Source organism: Sinohyriopsis cumingii, chromosome 9 (genome assembly GCF_028554795.1).
Source record: "Sinohyriopsis cumingii isolate HCF-2022 chromosome 9, ASM2855479v2, whole genome shotgun sequence".
Taxonomy (NCBI): Eukaryota; Metazoa; Mollusca; class Bivalvia; order Unionida; family Unionidae; genus Sinohyriopsis; species Sinohyriopsis cumingii.
This window is the reverse complement of record NC_142969.1, coordinates 1642784-1664722: the sequence shown is the minus strand read 5'-3', so window position 1 is coordinate 1664722 and position 21939 is coordinate 1642784. Positions and strand designations below refer to the sequence as shown.

General features: G+C 35.7%; 1 protein-coding gene and 1 pseudogene across 1 annotated transcript in view; one reads left to right on the top strand and one right to left on the bottom strand.

Moving 5' to 3' along the window:
• Positions 1-3411, bottom strand: part of LOC149791168 (centrosomal protein of 70 kDa-like) — a 77404-nt gene extending 73993 nt beyond the window's left edge. The window contains exon 1 of the mRNA XM_089969617.1: positions 3347-3411. Within this exon, the coding sequence (XP_089825743.1) occupies positions 3347-3388 (42 nt within the window). The 5' untranslated portion in view covers positions 3389-3411. The remainder of the gene's footprint in view (positions 1-3346) is intronic.
• Positions 3412-6588: 3177 nt separating this feature from the next.
• On the top strand, positions 6589-15374 carry LOC149791167 (uncharacterized; annotated as a pseudogene).
• The last annotated feature ends 6565 nt before the right edge of the window (positions 15375-21939 follow it).

Genomic DNA, 21939 nt, shown 5'->3' with positions numbered 1-21939 from the left:
GGTAAAAATAAGTAATGTGTGTATATATGACAGATGAAAATAAGTAATGTGTATATATATGACAGATTAAAATAAGTAATGTGTGTATATATGACAGGTAAAAATAAGTAATGTGTGTATATATGACAGATGAAAATAAGTAATGTGTGTATATATATGACTTGTGAAAGTAAGTAATATGTGTATATATGACAGATGAAAATAAGTAATGTGTGTATATATGACAGATGAAAATAAGTAATGTGTGTATATATGACAGGTGAAAATAAGTTGTTGTTGTTGTTGTAGGGTTTAACGCCATTTTTCAGCACTCGATAGGCTATACATGGCGGCCAGCATTAATGGTGGAGGAAGAACCCGGGAAAACCCCGGAAAGAACCGCCAACCCACGAGAAGCTACTGGCAAGCTTTCTCACAGTGAAAATAAGTAATGTGTGTATATATGACAGGTGAAAATAAGTAATGTGTGTATATATGACAGATGAAAATAAGTAATGTGTGTATATATGACAGGTGAAAATAAGTAATGTGTATATATATGACAGAAAATAAGTTATGTGTGTATATATGACAGATGAAAATAAGTATATATATATATATATATATATATATATATATATATATATATATATATATGAATTTCTGTGCTAGAGCATAGAGATTCACACTAGAGAGTCATGTGCAATGAAAACAGTGCCACTATAATTACTTGATGTGTATACATAAAACTAAAACAGAAAAGCAATTTTGTCAACATCTTTTTTCTTTTTCTAATTAAGATGAGTAAAGGAATTGTTATAATCTTGTTTATCATGCTGTACAATTATGATTTTAAATTAAAGCACCAGATCATCTTATCATAAACATGAAATAATAATTGCTCTTTTTAATACACTTTAATTATTTAATTTTGATCTCTGGATAATGAGGATCAGTTAAAAATGGATCAATGAAATGTAGTCATTATAACTATTTTACCTAAACATATTATAATCTAAATTATGTTTATTTTTTTTTATATTAAATTATGTTTTTTGTTATTTGGTAAAACAATATGTTTTTGGTCAGCCAACCATTCCTGTGTCACAATGCCAACCTTAGTACTCCTGCTCCCTGATAGTAAAAAAACAGTGCAATACATATACTAATTATATATATATATATATATATATATATATATATATATATATATATATATATATATATATATATATATATATATATATATATATTAATATATTTGATGTTTAAAATAAAGAATATCTGGCAACCAATAATGACGCTTTCTTGCAAAGTAAAGTTATAATGTTTTTGTCAGACTTTACTTACCCATCTTTTCTCTAGTAAATTAAAATTCTCACAAAAGAAATGGACCTGTTTTCAAGTTTTGTTGGCCTACATTTCAGTTGGCAAAAACGCGATTAAAGCTGAGAATGCCAAAATTGGGTTAAGTTAAAATATTATTCTTTAACGAAATGAATAAAAATATAGTATGCCTATTGGAACTGTAAGCAGCATTTCATTTCATTCAAGAAACATATCCCCCACCATTAATATACTTAAACATATTTCAGTATACCGCGACTACCATTGCATTGCAACAAATTTAAATGTATGTCAATGAAACATGAAAATGCATCCATTTGCTAGTGTCATATTTTCATTCCACCAGGATAAAGACAGCACATTAAGTATACTAATTACACATAAATTAGTGGAAGAGTGTCGATATAGGCTGCCAAGTGTGCGAGATGTTCCTGAAACTTTGATTACTCATTCCAATGTCAACGACATCAGAACACGCTATCCGTTGTTTTCATGTGACGTCAAAAAACGTGTGTACTTCCATATCCGCCATTTTGAGCCCCTAGCCCCTCTAATCGGCACCTAATAACATTGTTCTTCCCGCATAATTACGAAGGCACGTCTCATTTTGTGCGTAATAATATAATAATATAATATAATAATACATCATATTCTGTTGTGCATGTCAACTGCACGAGACCAAATACTTTTCTACTTGTTTTCTTCAAGTCAAACATTAAATTTCAACCATATTTGTTATTCTTTCATAAACAAATTGATCGATCGATAAACAAATGCACAAACAAATGGATACACACACAAGTAGAAGCAGATAATGATTTTCAATTTTCATGGGCTGAAATCAATCATTTGGTTATCTTTAAAGTTAAAAGCTAATTGTTAATATATAATTTCATATTTCTAAAAGCATTTCAGGAATACTTCGTTTTGACATTCGACACAAAGTCATGTTCTGTTTGGCAAGTGTTTCGTTTGAACACACTGAAGATGACACTTCTTTGAATGGTTATCACTTTCATTCCGTATCATCATACGTCTATCATCTCCACAACAAATACAATATTTGACCATACTAATTAAACTGGTTTGTCAACTGTCTTGGGCACAAACACCTGTTGTCGCGAAAAGTATTTGTACATAAAAGTTCTGGCATAAAACACATGCTATGAAATTGTAATTCGTAACTGATATTGTATCCCGAAAATCATTGTCCGGAAATACTCTTTCAAGATGATAAGCTTAGGGATATGATACGACACACTTTTTAAAAATGTCAATATTGAAAAATAAGAATGCATTACTATTTGATAGCAATATACATGATTACGGTTCAGATTCACTATTCTGTATTTCGATAAAAGCAAGGGAACTTCCAGCCTTAATTTTATTTTCGTTCTATAGGGCACTTAATCTCAAATTTAATCTACGTATTGTTTCAACGAAGTAAATGTCCTTATTGACAGTTAAATCAGATTATTATCTTGAATATACATGATGACCAATGTTGACAAATGTTTGTTTGAGACTCAAGATGGCGGCGCAATGTGCGCGCGCATTGCATTGTGGGTATTTGCGTACTCAATCGTGACGTCTGTGAAAACAACCCATACAACGCAGTTATCTGGATAGTAAGCATAGCACTGAAACAAAAACAACATGTGCTATGTCTTACATTGTAGGACTACGGGTGATGCGTCTTACGTTGTAGGAGTAGTGCTTCATATGCTATTGTCTGGCTTTATTAGCAATACTGTTATAACTGGCCAATGATCCTGTTGTTAAAGAAGATGGAGACACACGTAAACCGAATATATTACAGTCTTACTAAGACTACGCATCTACAACGAAAAAGTTTACGTGCCCGTGCAGAACAAAATTGGCGGGCCTTTTGTCAGTCAATACTGTATTTGCATGTGCTTCCTAAAGCATAGGGTAGATGACACCAATATATATGTTTTGTGCAATTAAATTTAACTTGAAAAATATCATGAGTTTGTGTATTTCTGTTCATATAAGTTACCGTTTTAGATGGACTTTGAAAAGTTCGTTTTGTGTCCGCCATGATTGTTTACAGCTACCAATTCAATCGGAATGTCCTCGGTTATTGTTAATCGGAATATAGGGGCTGCCCATTTAGTTAGTCTGGTTCCCTGCTTAGTATGCTCGCTGCGTTGCACTTAGTATAGCGGAGTCCAACCCAGGGAGCATACTATGCTGGGAACCAGACTAACAGTAACATCAGTGCCTAAAAATAGCAATCAAGGGGGCAGGGGCGAGTTTTTATGTACAAATTTAATGCCGCAATCAGCGACCTAGTTTAAAAAGATCATAAAAAAATCAAACATGCAAGTGAGGTCAAAAAGGTCCATATTTTTAGATACCTATATTAAAACAAAGCATAAGAATATTATCCACTTGACCAGAGAAGTCAATGGCAGTTCATAGCAGGCACCTCAACCCCTATTTTATACATGCATTTGTCACATCCGAAGGTCATTTTTGACAGCAAGTGGTGCTGACAGTGCAAACGCAAGCGCTTTCCCTGGATGAAAATTTTGGAAAACACTGTCTACTAAACAGCTTGGTGCAATTCAGAATAGTTGTCATCCAAGCCGTTTTTGAGATGCTCTACTTGCCTTGAACCCACGTGTCTACTGCTATGGGAGGCTAGCTCTTCTTCCTATCCGATTATTGGTATTTCACTATCAACATACTGCAGAGCAACTATGGAAGGTGTATATGCCTGACATCAATTTCAAGAACAACACATGCCCGAAACACGTAGTTCACAAATATATTCATATATATATATATATATATATATATATATATATATATAGTAAACAATAATAGCAGAAAACGTCACACCACATCCTTAGGTTAAGAAATTTGCCACGGGCCAAATTACCATACTGGACCCTGCCACCCAAATCGATTTAGGACAAAAGAAAATAACCAACATGACAGCGGGTCTGAGATTTTTTTGTTATTGGTATCACGTTACTAATTGTTTTTCCATAAACCGCAGTGCCAATGTACGGAGACCGTGAAGGGACACACTTCACATTTTTTGTAATTGAGATCTCGGTGTACCAATCAAGATCTCTATTTAGCAAAGAGGGAGCACTGCTTAGCAGATGCACTTTATAGTAAGTAAAGGTCTATCGAGGTACACAGACCAATTATATATATATATATTATATATATATATGTATATATATATATATATATATATATATATATATATATATATATATATATATATATATATTGAGAATAAATGTTCAAATTATGATTTGCAAATTTAAAACTTAAATGCTATAAAAAAAACATTTATTTCCAGAGTTGTACTGAACGAAGCAAATCCTTCGAATGTGCTCTGCATACCAGTTTTAGAAGGGCAGTTTAGTGGTTCTTACAAAGGGATGAGGTTTTGAAATTTTTGTTCGTTTCACACTTCTCTTGCACTAAGAAATGAACAAGGACAACATTGCATGTCCACCTTAAAATATGTAATTAAACCATATGTTATTTTTGTTGTTTTGATTGTTTTTTATTTATTTTTTTGAATTAGTTAATCTCTGTCTATATATCTGTTCATCTACTGTATGCATTCATTTATTCATTCATCTGTCTGACCATCCACTTATCCATTAATTTGATGCAAACACGGCTTAGAGGAGTCATGATGTGTTGTGATTTACTTATATATGTGTAACCAGTTAAATCACTTAGTTTTTTACAATAAAGGTTATGTGCTAGTTGTTGATGTGGCTTGATATATTATGTTCTGGATCAATATAATATATAGGAGTTACTTTGACTCTAGATGAATATGAAAGGGTTGTAATATATAGTACTTACTTTGACTCTAGATGAGTAAGAAAGGGTTGTAATATACAGGAGTTACTTTGACTCTAGATGAATATGAAAGGGTTGTAATATACAGGAGTTACTTTGACTCTAGATGAGTAAGAAAGGGTTGTAATATACAGGAGTTACTTTGACTCTAGATGAGTAAGAAAGGGTTGTAATATACAGGAGTTACTTTGACTCTAGATGAGTAAGAAAGGGTTGTAATATACAGGAGTTACTTTGACTCTAGATGAATAAGAAAGGGTTGTAATAATAATAATGAGGACTTTGTATAGCGCCTAATCTTTAGAAACTCTAAGTGCTTTACAACATTAGACAACACCTATAAGATAAAAAACATACAATGATGCGATTACAAAAACAAACACCATGAAATTAGAAAATATAAAAAACATGCTGAGAATATTTAAGGTAAGAAACATTATTAGGTCTTTAAGTTTGTTCTTGCAGTCGAAATAAGCGAGTTTTGAGAGCACTTTTGAATGGGATCACTGTGTCTTTGTGTCTATGTTCAGTGGGCAATTCATTCCATGTTGCTGGGCCCTGCTATGCAAAAGAACGCTGTCCATATGACTTTGTTTTCATAGTGGGAATACTGATTATACGATTGTCAGAAGAGGAGCGTAAGTATCTTGCTGGTGTGTACACATGGGTGAGGTCAGATAAGTATGTTGGACTAGAGTCCGACAGTGAAACGTAGCACGGGGAACAAATTCTGTGTTTGATTCGGGATCGAATGGATAGCCAGTGTAGGGTACAGAGCAGTGGGGATGTGTGCTCTGATTGTGGTGCTCTAAGTATGATCTGAGCAGTTGTGTTTTGAACTTTTTGAAGTTTCTGGAGCAGATATATAGGGTTGTTTCCCTGAATACTAGATTCAGATTCATTTTACCTGATGAATTCCCCAGATGTACCAGGATCTTAAATGAATAAAGCTCAAACCTGTGTTGCAGTGCCATATATTGTTTAACACTTTATATTCTGGGTCAGAGGTCAAGGTACATGTAACAGAAGCCAGAGATGGATGTGGTACAGTTTTTAAAATGGTTACTTTATAAGAGAGAGAGAGATAGAGATTATTCTGAAAACATTCAGTGCATTTAGCACATAGGATCCCATGATCAAGGTGGAATGAGAAGAATCTGTCATGAAGAGGAATTCAGCATCTTTGCTTATGAAGGTATGATGATTATACAAGGTAAGTTTTGTATTTTATTATGTGCCAATAATTTCACAATATGTCACTTAATAATTCTGGTGCTTATTCACAATATTGAATGTAAGATACATGTTTGTTTCATGTATGGTAGATTCTGATGGAAGAAGGTAGACAACTTGATGATTCTTTTGAAGAAAAGGTGACTTCAGCAAGATTTGATTGAGAAAATGCAAGAGCAGAAGGTATAATAGATTGAGAAATTTAGTGTCGTCCATGAGTTCTCTTTTCAGGATGTGAGTAAGTCACATGAATGATCTGATTGTATGCATAATGAACCATTCTGGAAGCCTAAGCTGTTGCAACGTCTGCCTTGGATGCAGAAGGTCGCAGTTTTCAACCCCGGCTGAGTCATACCAACGACTTATAAAAATGGTACTAGAAGCTCCCTCACTTGGTTCTCAGCATTAAGAGGTTGGTGTTAGGGCTGGTCAGCCTGGTGTCAGGAAAGTTTGACTGGGTGGCACATGATGCTGCATGTCTTCAGCATGATGCCCCAGTGCTAGACATCACTACAAACTACCACACTGTAGACATCATAGTGATATGACTGAAAAATTGTTAAAGCTACGTAAATAATCCAAATCATTCACACACACAAATATAAGGCTATATTTATGTATCAGCTCACTTTGGTCACTGACTTGATTTATGCTATTTTGATTATAATTTGCATATCTGTCGTCTTCCCTTAAGTGTAATTATTCGCCTTCAAATGCAGAAACGCATACTAAAGGAAATCTTCTGTATAATCAATTAAAAAATTAGCAACTCATTACTGTCATTTAATCAGTTCATGAATGAAAAGGACACTTGTGTTGATAAATCGCCATTCATTAATTTCAGTTCATGGTGGATTGAAATTAAATGGTGATCTGCTCATGAGTTTCTGTTGAGTAAACACAATAACAAGGTCATTTAAAAATATGCTGTTGAGTAAACACAATAACAATGTCATTTTAAAAAGATGCTGTTGAGTAAACACAATAACAAGGCCATTTAAAAAAGATGCTGTTGAGTAAACACAATAACAAGGTCATTTAAAAAAGTTGCTGTTGAGTAAACACAATAACAAGGTCATTTAAAAAAGTTGCTGTTGAGTAAACACAATAACAAGGTCATTTAAAAAGATGCTGTTGAGTAAACACAATAACAAGGTCATTTAAAAAAGATGCTGTTGAGTAAACACAATAACAAGGTCATTTAAAAAAGTTGCTGTTGAGTAAACACAATAACAAGGTCATTTAAAAAAGTTGCTGTTGAGTAAACACAATAACAAGGTCATTTAAAAAATATGCTGTTTCATCATGTCAGATTTGTTTTTTTTAGATGTTTTGATTAGTTGATAATTTGGCCACTTAGCCCAATATGCAGTCAAGTAGTAATATAAATCATTTGATTCAAGCATTCTCTATGCCCAGAGGGCATGAGTGGCCAAATAAAGGTTGATAAAGTGATTAAAGGATAAAGATTTGTGCTTTCTCAATTTGTTGCAAAATAGGCTAAAAATCACTTGTCCTGGACTAGGGCCTTGAAACATTTTACTTGTCCAGCTTTGAAAATGTATTATAGTCTATTACATCAGGCTGTAGGTTTTCATCAGCTCTGCACTATGGTGACAACAGTGAGTCAATTTTTAATGTTACCAATCTCTCTGAGTCTCATTTACTTGCACATATCACAAGAAATTTGTATTACTGAAATGATTGACCTTATTTTTTGTTTGTGTTTTAGATTGACTGCCAAACCCTGTGTGCAATGCTAGCCAGTCAGTTACAACTGTATATTCCAAAGCTTGGTGATGTATATGATACAAAAAATTTTTGCCAGGAATTATTTAGCAAACAACAGAAGTATAATAGCAAAACCACATTTTGGATAAGCTACGTCAAAAGCTAGGATCAGAATACAACAAACCTGATTTCTCTGATGCAGAAGATGAGTCATCAGATCAAAAAAGAGCCAAGCTTTTGGGCAATACAGATGCTTCTAAAACTGAGAGAAAGATTGAACTTGGCTGGTGCGATTTTAATATATGCTCAGAAACGTACCAACAGGTTAGAAATAAAAATGGTGGTGGGACAAGGGAAGCGAAAGTGAGAACATACTTGAACACAGAAGACATTCTTGAATATGGAAAAGGCTTTTTTGCCCTGGAGGTTTATCAAAAAATGGTTGTGAATCAGAATTTGAATTTCATTTAAAAGATTTCCAGCAGTCAGCAGTTGAAGATTCGGCAACAGTGGAAGATCTGTAAAAAATAACACAAATGAGAATACTTAGATTCTATGTTTATATGAGAAAAAAGCATCCTGTTGTTGCTGTAGAAAAAAGTGATAAAGGTCCTCTGGAGGCGAATTTGCCTGGATTAACCATTTGTGTTGGGAAATCAGTCCTGAATGCCTCTACACCATCATCAACCATGCAATCCAGTGATTCAGATCTGCAGTCAGGTTTGTTGACAGTTCAAGTTGATAATGCAATAATGTTTTCAGTTTGTGCCGAAAATTATAAAAGTTTGGCATCAGAGGAGTCTCCTTCAGTCTCGTGCAAATCCTTACCCAATACTGCAACATCAGAGGCTGGAACTTTATGTATGGATGACATGGACTATATTGTTTGAATCAGTATCTTCCGAATCTGGCAATACTTTATCACCATAAATTCCAACTCTACAAACAAAAATGCTTCAGTCTGCATAGGAGCAAGATAGACTTGATTCGACACTTAGGATACATCAAGGTAACAGTTTTACTGAACTGATAAAGCTGTATCAGAAGGAAGACGTGTCTTAGCAGTTGCACAGTGGAAAGGGTATTACCCAATGGAGAAGATGAAAGAGGTGAAGGTGTTGGACTTCCCAGATATATTTTCACTGAGTTCTGGGAAAGCTTCTATTCCAACTGTTGTGAGGGTGCTGATATCAAGGTTCCTATTTTGCGACATGATATGGGTGAAGATGAATGGAAATCAGTAGGTAGAATCATATGTGATGGTTGGTCAACCTTGAAATACTTTCCAGTACAACTTGCGCAACCTGTACTTGAAGATGCAATATTTGGTACGATTACAGTAAGCCTTACGACAACCTTTCTTGGCTTCATACCAGTTTCAGAAAGAACCATCATTCAAGCAGCATTAGATAACTTTGAGTTGCTTGATATGAATGACCTGTTGGAGGTTTTGGAATCCCATGAGTGTAAAAAGTTCCCAACACCTGCAAACATCCAGTCCATCGTTGAAGAAATTGCACACAAGGAAATCTTACAGGAGACAAAGTTTGTCATTGAAAGTTGGAGAAAGGTGTTTGGAACCAATCTAAAAATGGACCAAAATGTGCTTTGTGACATTTTTAAAGAAAAGCAGCCAACAGTGAAGAAAATATTGAATGTTTTGAACTTTCCAGATGTGATGGACTGCAACCAGCAAACCACATCTAACTACCTGAAAAGTTTTGCAAAAGGGTTGGACAAGAAAGGTGTGGATAACTTTCTGCGGTTTTGCACAGGTTCCAATCTTATGAGTGAGAAGATCACTGTTGAGTTTACAAGGTAATATGCCTTTGAAAGATGCCCAGTAGCACATACATGTGGAAGTATTCTAAGAATACCAACAACTTATTAAACCTTCTCAGATATGCGAGAAGAATTTGAAAATATCCTTTCAAGCAATGTTTGGGAGATGAATTTTGTTTAATGTGAATCAAAGCATATAGGAAGGATGTTTAGTGTTAGTGTTGTTTCTTAGTACATGCAATATTAGTACATATAATATTATTTGACCTATGACACTGTCAACAGGGAAAAGATCTCTCCATGTAAAAACCGAACAAAAACACTTAGAATAATGTGCTTAGCAGTCCAGGGAATTGTGACAATCATTTCTTTTCTAGAAACTGCTTAATATCAACTGACATAAGAGCTAATAATAATAATATTTAAAGATAGATGGTACCATCATTACATTCATTCCTCATCAATTAATATCAATCAGTATGTTATTGTTTTTAATTCTCAAATATTCAATACATTGATTAAGATTCTTTGTCACTGTTCAGGTCTCTTTGTAGTTTTCTTGTTTCATTTTAACCATGTTAATATTACAATTTATTGGAATACCTGCTTATTCTGAAAGGAAAACAGAAAAGAATGTTGTATTCTGACAAGGTCAGAAAAATAATGGATAATGATGTTCAATTTGTATTATGTGAAACATTGCATTTAAGTTTGTGTAACTGGATAATATATTCAGACACATATGAAAACATATATTTATGTTACCGACCATTATAATTTTGTTCCATGTTTTTTTTAAAGCATGAAAGTTTTAGGACATTGAAATAAATCTTGTTTCTACATTTTAGACCTCTGTGATTACGTCACAGCTGCATGTACTTTGATTAATAATGTGATTTGTGTTTGTGTCCATAAATTCAGATGATAAATAATGTATATATTTTTACAGTGTTAGAAAGTAAATGAGCTATATTTGTTTGTTTCTTTGCGACCTATCCCAGTAGAGCACATACTCCACTTCTTCATTTCTTCTCAGGTTACTTATTTCTGTTGTTTTTAGGATTGAAGTTGTGATTGATGACATTGTTTTACATCTTCATTATGATTCAGAACTTTTCATACAGGTTTCATTAACCTAAATGGTTGTTGCATCTTTCATATCAGTTAATATGTTTCAGCATATATCAATTGGATTTGATTTATAAGTATATTATGTATAGATTGCATAATATGCAGATGTTCTGTTTAAATAATGTACGAATCTTGTCTCTGGAACAAAAGAATAATGACTCTTGGAAGTCTTTGCTACTGAATTTCATATTGAAGGACATGTGATAAAAGTCTGTACTGATATTTTGCCTTTCCTCCATGATTATCCATTCTTTTTGTCTGTCGATCCATCATATTACATTTATGAATAATAGCTTGAATTCTAATAAATTCTTGTCTGTTTCATACATGGGATTAAATTGACCCATTTGATTTCAGGGTTTAGTGACTTACTTTAGAATATAAGATAAAAAATTGTAATTTCAATTAACATAATTCCAAAGATTTGGTTTTTACAGTTATGTTTTCGCGGAACATCAATCTCGTATGTTCTCTTGTCGATACATACTTTATCCCCATGCACATTCTATGATTATTTATGCATACCATGGATTACTATACAGCTGAAATAGATTACTAAGTTTTATACTCTTATTCATTTCTGGGACCATCAATCCTGTAAAAGTTTATAAAATGCGTTTGATTAACCACACAAATTTATGCATTTACTTTTTATTTAACCTGTATCAAACGAGCAGCTGCATAAGAAAATATTCATTTGGACACTGTGACATCATCATAGAAACTGACACTATCCAAAGAAAATATTCATTTGGACACTGTAACATCATCATAGAAACTGACACTATCCTGAGAAAATATCCATTTGGACACTGTGCCATCATCATAGAAACTAACACTATCCTGAGAAAATATCCATTTGTACACTGTGACATCATCATAGAAACTGACACTATCCAGAGAAAATATCCATTTGCACACTGTGAAATCATCATAGAAACTGGAACTATCCAGAGAACATATCCATTTGGACACTGTGACATCATCATAGAAACTGACACTATCCAGAGAAAATATCCATTTGGACACTGTGACATCATCATAGAAACTGACAATATCCAGAGAAAATATCCATTTGGACACTGTGACATCATCATAGAAACTGACACTATCGAGAAAATTTTTCAGCGTGTGGACGTTTCTTGCAACATTCAAGCCATGATCTCTCCATTAAGATTCGTGATATTTGTAAAATATACATGTTTTATTTATACCCACACAAATACACATACAGTACTTGTGTTTTCAACTGGGGTAAGATTGACTATAGGAAACTGCAATGATGGAGGGAGTGTTCTTTATACATCGATTCCCATTGTGCCCGGTACGAAATATCGTTGTTTTGGCTTTAACATTTTTTCAGCGCAAGATAGACAATACATGGCTGTCAGTATAACTGTTGGAGGAAGAGCCCGGGAATACCTCGTTAAGAACCACCGACCCATGGGAAGTCACTGACAAGCTTTCTCACATACCTACGTAAGATGGGCCTGAGAATCCAACAATCGAGGACAGAGGTGGGATGGCAGTGATCGGTAAAGGTCGGCCCTTTCGACTACACGGCCACGTGGGGCCCCTGCTACGAAATATAGCACTGCATCTGTTGTAGTTTCTCACAACCCTTTTGGAAATTTTTAGTTTGCTCCATTTTTAGCTTCATTTACATTTGTTATAGTCGCGTAGAATTTAAAAATGAAAATTGGTTTAAATGAAAAGTGCACTACAGGGATTGTATGGCTAGCAAACCGAACAATGAAAGTGCTGACATTCGATAACCGGCAAATACTTCTAAACGAGTGAGGAATATGCTAATTGAAATGACTAACCAACGAGAGGTAATTCAACAAATTGAAGTTTTGGTTTGGTTTAGTGCTTTATTGTACAGCAACACAAGTTAGTTACTTATGGCACGACAACACAGGTAGGTTATTGTAATGTACAAATTGAAGAAATCGTTTGCTTTCCAAGATCTAAAGTTATTGTTTACATTGCCGTTAGTGACGACACTACTGTAGTCATTGTGGTCTCATTAACTTATTATAATGTAACACCAAAGGATGTAAAAGCAGTTCGAAATGGTCATTGTTTACATCAGAGGTGGTTTGTTGCATCATGCGATGGAAAGTGCAGGGGACGTCCCGATTGCGCGGGATTCGTGTTACACATTATGAAGTAATTAAAGTGCGTTATAATCATACCGTCATATGAAGACATTAGTCAACGTATAAGATAACCAATCAGTGACGACGAGTCCAAAATGAGAAAAGCCACGATACTGTACCCTGAGATTACAATTAATTAGCATTCTAAAAGTGAGACGTATCCCAATGGCTAATATTAATTCGTTAACCAGTCCAAGGTCACAGTTCCGAGCTGAATCTGAATGTAAAATATATGTACAATCTCGATATCAAATTTTCAGAAATGCACCGAAGGAACGTTTCTTTATTTTAATTTTCATGTATTAGTTACATTGGTAGGGTATCGTTCTTTTGTATTCATGTAACATTTATTTTACCGCAGCCCAGCGCACTGTGGAAAGATGGCTGCATTTTATTTATTATTTTCATTTTTAGCGTTACAAGATTTCAGTGGTGCTGCAGGGTTATCGTATTTGTGTCATATCAACACCATTTTCATTTAGAACAATCTATATTAAATATTTTCCTAAATTTTGCTCTGTTGAAAATGTCGTCCATTAAGGAAAAACGATGACAAGAGTTTTTAAGGATGCAGCCATTTTGGACATGTTAATCATGCGGGAACTTGGACCAACATATTTTTGTAATTATATTTAGGACCGATTACCTGTCGTATGAAGTGTTCAAGTGAGAAACCATACATCGATGTTACTATCTGTTCAAACGGCGAGGCGATACCACGGCCTTCACGGCCTTATGGTTTCTACAAAGCCCATGCTGTTGTATATTAGATTAGTACGATTGTTATTTTTTTTTTTTTACTAGCAATGTATTACAGTGTTCCTGGAGACGAGACATTTTCGAATTGATATGACCATCCATCCAGTAGGAGTAACAACTAAAAACTTTCAAGATGACTGCATCGAGCTGAATGCCCCAAAAAGCAAAATAATTTTCATTTAGCACCCATTACACCTCAGTAGAAAGATAGTTACCATGTTTCTTGACCACTAGCTGTGGGAGTAGTGAGAAATAAAAACACAGGTGCAAAGCGGGCAATCTATCGACGGCGACATACCTTTGCCTAACCTCTGTTAACCTTAATGCCTACCTGAGCTAATAAAAATGCGAAGTAATTTTAGAGCATATTACAGTCAAAATCGGTCAGAAGAATCTATTTATTAGTAGAATTTACATAAATGATATGACTTTAATTGGATACGAAAGCAAACATAAACACCTTTATATCGCCTCCCCGAAATAAATATCTGTTACTGACTGTTTGACACATGCATTGAGGAAGGGTTTTCTTTTGACACATTAAGATGTACAGAAATTGCTATATCTGGCATCAAACTGGTTACAGTTGTGTTAAAAGCCAGTTGCGTAGGCGCAAATATGTATATTGCCTCGGTGATAGCTTTCGGTAAATTCCAGTTGTTTTCCTTCATATGGAGACAACAAAGTTCGAATAATTATTTCTCACAAAGATAGATCGTTTCCTCAGTACATTCCATGCGGCACACTTCTATCTCCCCTTCTGAAACATCACACAAATGATCTTCTACATTCTCCATATCCGGCAATAAGTGTAGTATCATTGGCCTACCCGAGGGAGAGTTGTTCCGCTTTGCTCCTATTCTGTGTGTATTCCAACCCATCATAACCTCGTCTAATTCATCTTGGAATAAAAACAGGTACCGTATTTGTTATGGCATGGTGATATTAGTACACAGAAAAACATGTGATTCATTCAGGTAGACATTAATTAAAAGTTGGAAACGGCCTCTAAATTGAGCATAGAGAAGCTGTTAAATATTTATAATGAAGATGTTAAAACAGAACGAGTACATATGTTAAAATTCCGTAAGAAGAATAAGACAACAGTGTGGAGTATGAATTTTTTCCTTGCGTTTGAATGTACACCAATTTGGTATGAAGGTTTCTAAAATACATCCTCTAGGATGGAACTATTCACCTAATAGCCATATATATTATTTTGTAAAACTGGAACTGTGTAATTCTGACTATTTAATTTGTATTCATTTTATGGGTTATTTTTTTTTCGTTCGTTGATCATATTTTTGTACCGTGTTTTATGTATTGAGATTACACGTAATTTGTTTTCAAATCTGGTGAAATGTATTCAATACTCAAAGTCAACTTAAAGTTAAACAATTATATTTTGCTAAATCAGCTGATGTTAATGACAAACGTTATTAAATTATCACTCCAGAAATATGCATTGTGTGCATTCTTTATATGTTGGAAACAATTTTGAAATCAGTAACTTTTTCTTTTTTCCCGAAGAAATTTGTTTCTGAAAGACAGTTATTAAGTATGATGGTGGGGTAGATTATACCTATAGGTTATTTAAATATTCGTTTCGAAGTTCTATATTTTAGGAAAAATGGAGACACATACCTACCTACCTACCTACACATCTACCTACACACACACACTGAGCGCCTCGAGGGGCAGCTGTTAGTACCATTTTTATAAGTCTTTGATATGATTTGGCCGGGGTTCGAACCCGCGACCTTTTGCATACGAAACGGACACTCTACGGATCGGTCTTCTAATTTGAAAACAAAGCCATCGCAGTGTAGACTTTTCAATATTAACTAAGACAAGTAATCTTTAGACGACTTGGGGACATTTCGTTTACAGATGCACGAACTCGTTGAAGACATCTTTCATGAATATAACGAACAAAGCTATCACTGGTGATCAATTCCGAGTAATTTGTAGCGTAATCAATGCTGCATATGCAACGTGCTGTTGCAAACAACTGTGAATGTCACCTCTAGGTTTACAATTTCATCAAAGAAGCCAGACTTTTAAGTAATTTTGGCCTTATCTTCACTAACACTTGAGATCGTTGTATAGTCATTGCGCGTGTATTATAGTTGACTTAATATCCGATCACGTCTGTTCGGTGGTCTTCCCGGGAATAACTGATTTGTGTTTTCATTAGACGATGGTGCAACCTGGCAAAACATTTGCTTCTCCTCGGGTGCATAAGACATGAAATCAATATATGAGGCGATTGGACATTTAGTTTTGTTATAAATTAGTAACAACTATTACAATTGTCGAATGTAGAAATGTTCTCAAACTCACATTTGCCATATCTCGGTTAAATCTAGATTATATTTGTTCATTTTATACATATCTAATGGTAAGTAGGGGACAGTGAAAGTATCTATAATTAATCAGCTGCCTGTTGTACTATAACATTCGCTTGACATTAAAGACACCAATTGTCAAGAATTTTTCACATATGCAGTACCTAAATCGTTTGTCACTGGAGATGAAATTTTTTAGAAGTAACCAGCTTCTATGTAGACGGATACGAAAGCGTTATTTGAGTTTGTAGTTAAGATTAGATTTATCGTTACATATAAGTAAAGGATTCTGACCGCGGTGATGAGTTACAGAATTGTGTGACGGAGTGTTGCACCAGCTTATCAATAATGCTGACATTAATGTTGATTTCCTTCCACGTGTTGAATGAATGCAGGCATTAGAGTGGTGCTAACATACCCTCGTGTACGCTAAAATATAATCTTGCAACGGATCAAATAGAAATCGATAGTTGTGAAAAAGCAGATAAACCAACAGCAACTCAAGGTTAGCTTGGTGTACATTTCGCTCTTAAAAAAGCTCAGTCACAGAATACACATAAAAACACATGAATATGAAGGGGTTGCTTTCACAATGACGAAGTGGAATTTATGGACACATCCACCCCGCTTAGATTCCAAGTTGATTTTGTTAAACATTCATTGCCTCGACCAAGAAGAGAAACGTCTCGACTGTCATTCACCAAGTAACACTTTTTTGGGGGAAGATGAGAAAGATCGATTAGCACACCATTTAGTGGAGTAATTAGTTTGTATCTATATGAACATGGCGTTCCCATAAGACACAATTGCCGCAGACTTAAGTATTACGAAGGCCGAGATTTACTCTATTTTATGACTATCGTACCCGTCGAACGTATAACAGGTTAGACGTGCGTGCGCATGTTTCACACGGGCATTGTGAGTCTCGATAGGGTCTGCCTGTAGAGCATTTTAACTATTCAATCACAATGTTAAGAACTATGGTATAATGACTTGATTCCCAAACGCAAAAAGGATTTGACTGACCTATCCAATTGGAGATCAATCAGTCCATTTATATGTATTTAGCTGTAAAATCAGGGTAAGCAGAACAAAACACATTGCATCAAAGGTTTTTCGTGAGCGTCCGACAGGTTTCATTAAGTACAGACACAGAGGTTCAAATGTCTGCTTGCTTTTAGGAGGGTTGGAGCATACATTACTTTTATTGATTTTGAAAACAGCTTTTCTTTATTTCGTGTGCAAAACCATTGCATTTCTCAATCTGTTCATTTTTTCCTAAACTGGACTAATCATTTTTATAATAATGTCAAAGGTTGGTTATTGAATAACGTTGATTTATCTCAATTGTTGCCCTTGGCATGTGGGGTAGGACATTATCGTCTCATTATCCCCTGCTGATTTATATTATGGATAACACTTAGATCTAACGCGACCAGAACGCAGACAGAGAATAAAGGTTAAGCAGCAGAAGGGGGTCGGCCAATCACAAAAAAGTGGCGTCAACCATTTGGAAAACGGGGTCTAAACAATGTTATTTCTACAAATACTGATTCAATAGTTACCAAAAGCCAATCTGAGCCTTGAATGTAAGCCTGGTTGGAGCACCGGTTCCTGTCCATTCTGCCCTTAATGGAAAATTATTGGCACCGGTTACTGGTCCATTCTGACCTCAGTGAAGTGCGTCGAAATTGAGACCCCAAATCATGGCTCCATTTAACAATCCGGGCCTTGTAACAATGTTGATTTTATCTGTGGCAATGCTGATTTATTAGCTATGTCTCTTTCCACACTTCCGGCAGTAAGATATTTAGTGATCTGTAATTAAATCGTTGTTGTAATAACAGCAATAATGAGTTATTCTGCACTTGAAATGGAATCTCGTACAGCTAGAATAGCGCGACAGCGACTAAACACAGTTAAGAAATATATTCCAGTCCATGATTCTGTCAAACAGCAGATGCAACAACGTGAAGAAGCTCATGTGGAATTTACAAAGGGTACATAACAGTTATTTAAATCACTTGTCGAACCAACCAAACAAATTGTTAGAGCAACTGAAGCAACACAGAAAACTCCTGAGACATTACCTGCTGATATTGATGTCCGTCTTCAATCCCCTTCATCACCTGTTCAGCCACCACCCGAAGTTCAAGTACAACCATCACCACCATCAAAAGTTTATTGTGACATGATAGAACAATTTAATCAAGAAGGTGTTGCCGCTATCAGTGATGAAAACAAAATAATTAAAATTGCCACATTTGGGTGGCAAGGAGAAGAAAAATATTTAAACCTGAACATGTTAAAAATTTAAGTCATGCTCATTGGCGTAAATATTTATATCGCATTAATACCGGTGCTCATCAGGTCAGAGGTGAAAATACATATTTAAACTTTTTAGATGGGTAGTAGATGAGTATACTAAGAGAGTAAATGAAGAAAGGAGACAATGAAAAGAAGAAATGGAGAGATTGCTTAAAAAAGCGAGAGAAGAAAGAAAAAATCATGTGTAAAAAAACTAGGTCTTAAACAAAGAAGGAAAAGAGAAAGGCTGTGTCAGAGTCACTTCAGCAGCGCTCTCCTAATCCTCAACCAGACCCGAACTACGAACCACCTGAAGGAGCAACCGGAAGTGGCCTTGCTACTCGCGATCCACGTCATTATAAACTAACCCCCCTGGTGACTCAGGATAAACGTTGTCCAAATAACATCCTTGCTGATGTTGATCGACTAGAAATTTTAATTAGTGGAAGACGAGCCGGCAATATTTCCCACGACATCATCAATGAAGCAGCGGATATTTGTCGGTTTTTATTTACTGGTCGCGTAATGGACAGTAGCGTTTATCAGGCACTAATAGATGAAAGTACCAATTATCACTACAGTGATTGATGAATTAGATCGACGATAACAAAATAACATGATTATACACAATCCCCAACGTCGACCTGAAAACGTCAGGGTGATAAATTAACGAATGCCGGTTTATAAAGTGATCTACGGATATGGACAGGGCAATTCTAAACAAGGTTTTTTAGAAGGAAAGCCCCAAAAGCCGTCCCGATTGCAAAACAATTAGGAATCAAAACCATATAAGTTGCTTGTGATAAGGGTATTAGCACTGTCGGCAGTGTTGCTGCTAAAGGATTCTCAACATTGAAAGACAGACTCGCACGATTAGTACAACGCAAATATCAGCAGAATGCATGCATTCCAATAAAACTGCCCAGCACCGAAATGATGACAAGTGTCAGTAAAATAATAAATCAAGCTGCAAATGAGCGGTTGAAAGAAGTAGCTGGTGGGACCTCTCTGACAAGACATGCCATAGAGGCGACCGAAAAAATATCACCGCAAACATAATAGGTGGTAATGGTCTGACTCGTCGTTGGTAATATTGAATAGCGATAGAACATCGTTTTAGACAACAACGAATATAATAAACCTTTCAAGGGTGTATCTAATCCCGTTTTTACATGGACGTAGTAATACTCAAGGATGAGTCGGTGGGTGATAATCAATATTATTCTTATGAAGCGCGAGAACCAAATCAACGTGAGCGAGACATCCATTGAAGTTCAGGGTAGACTTTTGAGAGTTAACAATATTCCATACGCTGCAGGTGACAAATGTGGATTCGTTAATAATGGTATTATGGAGTTATTTAAACGTGCCGCTTATATGATTGATAGTGGACAAATCGGAGTATGTCACAATGACGTAGATGTTGCTACGATGATACTCGGTCTTGCAAGATATTCCTCTGATTATTGAAGGTCTGCGGGTCCATCAATGATGTTCTCAAAGAATATTATTAACCATCCTGACCATACAGTGTAACATAGGACGACGAAGAAACTTTGCCAACAACGCTGATGCCGACATAGCCCAGGTAGTCACAGCCGTTAATGCAGAATTTACTCTGGGATTTTCAGCACGACGATCTCCAATTGATGATTAAGGAAGCTTCAGCTGCCTGATACCGCTGTCAGGTATCTTTGGATTCTGCAGGCATGTTAGAAAAGTTATATGTGGGGCCAAACATACGGATGAGTTAGTTCGAAAGTCCACCGACAACAATTCAATCTGGTAAGATAATGATGCAGCTGCAGAAAAAGAAATAGTAACAAAACTTGCTTTCTGGATGACAACATTAACTCCATCAGTAACATAAGAAGCTCGGTTGTTATCGTTCATGGATAGTGGTCGTAAGTCAAAGCTGTCGTGGCTGACAATGTCCACGGACTCGATTACAAGCGCAGAAAAATCATTTGTATAGCACATAGCATCCCAACAGGGAATTTCAGTACCAGGACATATATTCCTTGCGTTTGAAAATAGAACTCAAGATTGGAAAATCAAGAAGAAACCCAGTTGTGTTTGGCAGACTAGCAGTGTCTACGATTTCACTTAGATCAAACCAGGAAGCATCCGAAGATATAATGCTGAGTGCTCTGAATGTTGATTCTATTTTGCAGATAGTTCAGCGTGATGTTTCGTTGTTATATCCGATTTATTACATTTTACTGGAACATCTAGATTTGTTCAGACAATCTGTCATTGATATACACGTGCGAGCCACTGTACATGATATGCCGGCTGGTCCTGGTGGTTAGAGAGCAATCGCTGTTATACTCTCAGAGAAAACCATGTTGATTGAAGGCGTTGGTGAACGAATACGAGTCACTGATGAATCTGTTCAAAACATATAAGTGTTTTCCAAACGTGTACTTAATGTCATATCATCACTTCAGTGTTACTCTGACACCGGTCGGATTAAAAAAGCTGCAATCAAAGAATACTTTTGGGACAACACTATCTCTGACATCAGCGGCGTTGCAAGGCCCAAAATAGTATCGCTGACTGAACGTCATCTCAAACACTAAAATGACGCCAATAAATCAAAGACCAGCGTTCGACTTGATCTTTCTGCCAACGTGATCGGCGATACAGCAAAAACCGGCGGTATATTTCAAGTTCTAGCAGCGATACTAGCGCTGATTGCCGCTGCATCTCCAGCTGTTGAAAAAGAAGACTTAGCTAGTGCCTTTGGAACAGCTGCCGGTATATCTCTGGAAAAATAACGGGACGCGGTCTAAAGACTTCAGAAAAAGGGACACGGTTTAATGCTCCCAATGTACAATTTTGATTTACTTGAAGCTGCTCGGCTATCAAACATAAAACACTTCGGATGTGTTATCATGCGTGATAAGTTACATGAAAAACCAAACCGTGTTGAAACTGGCATCATTACTCTTGATGGTACACATTGGGGTGCATTCGTAGCACGAGGTGTTGTTTATTTTGATGAGTTCGGATTGGCGCCACCCAAAGAATGTTTACGGTATATCAGTGGTAATGCCGTTCCGATCTGGTATCAATATTAGCAACACAGACAACACAAACAATAACCGATCCACCAATATGTGGTCCTGAAGTACTTGCTGTACTTAACGCCGTGTCAAAGTCACAATCACCGTCTCATAAAGTTGTGAACGAATATAACAGCGTTATTGTATAATGGTTTGTATATTCCGGTAAACGTGCCTGGTTTGTACTTTGTCCTTTTTGTGACAACGCTGTTATGTCATCGTGATTCCTTA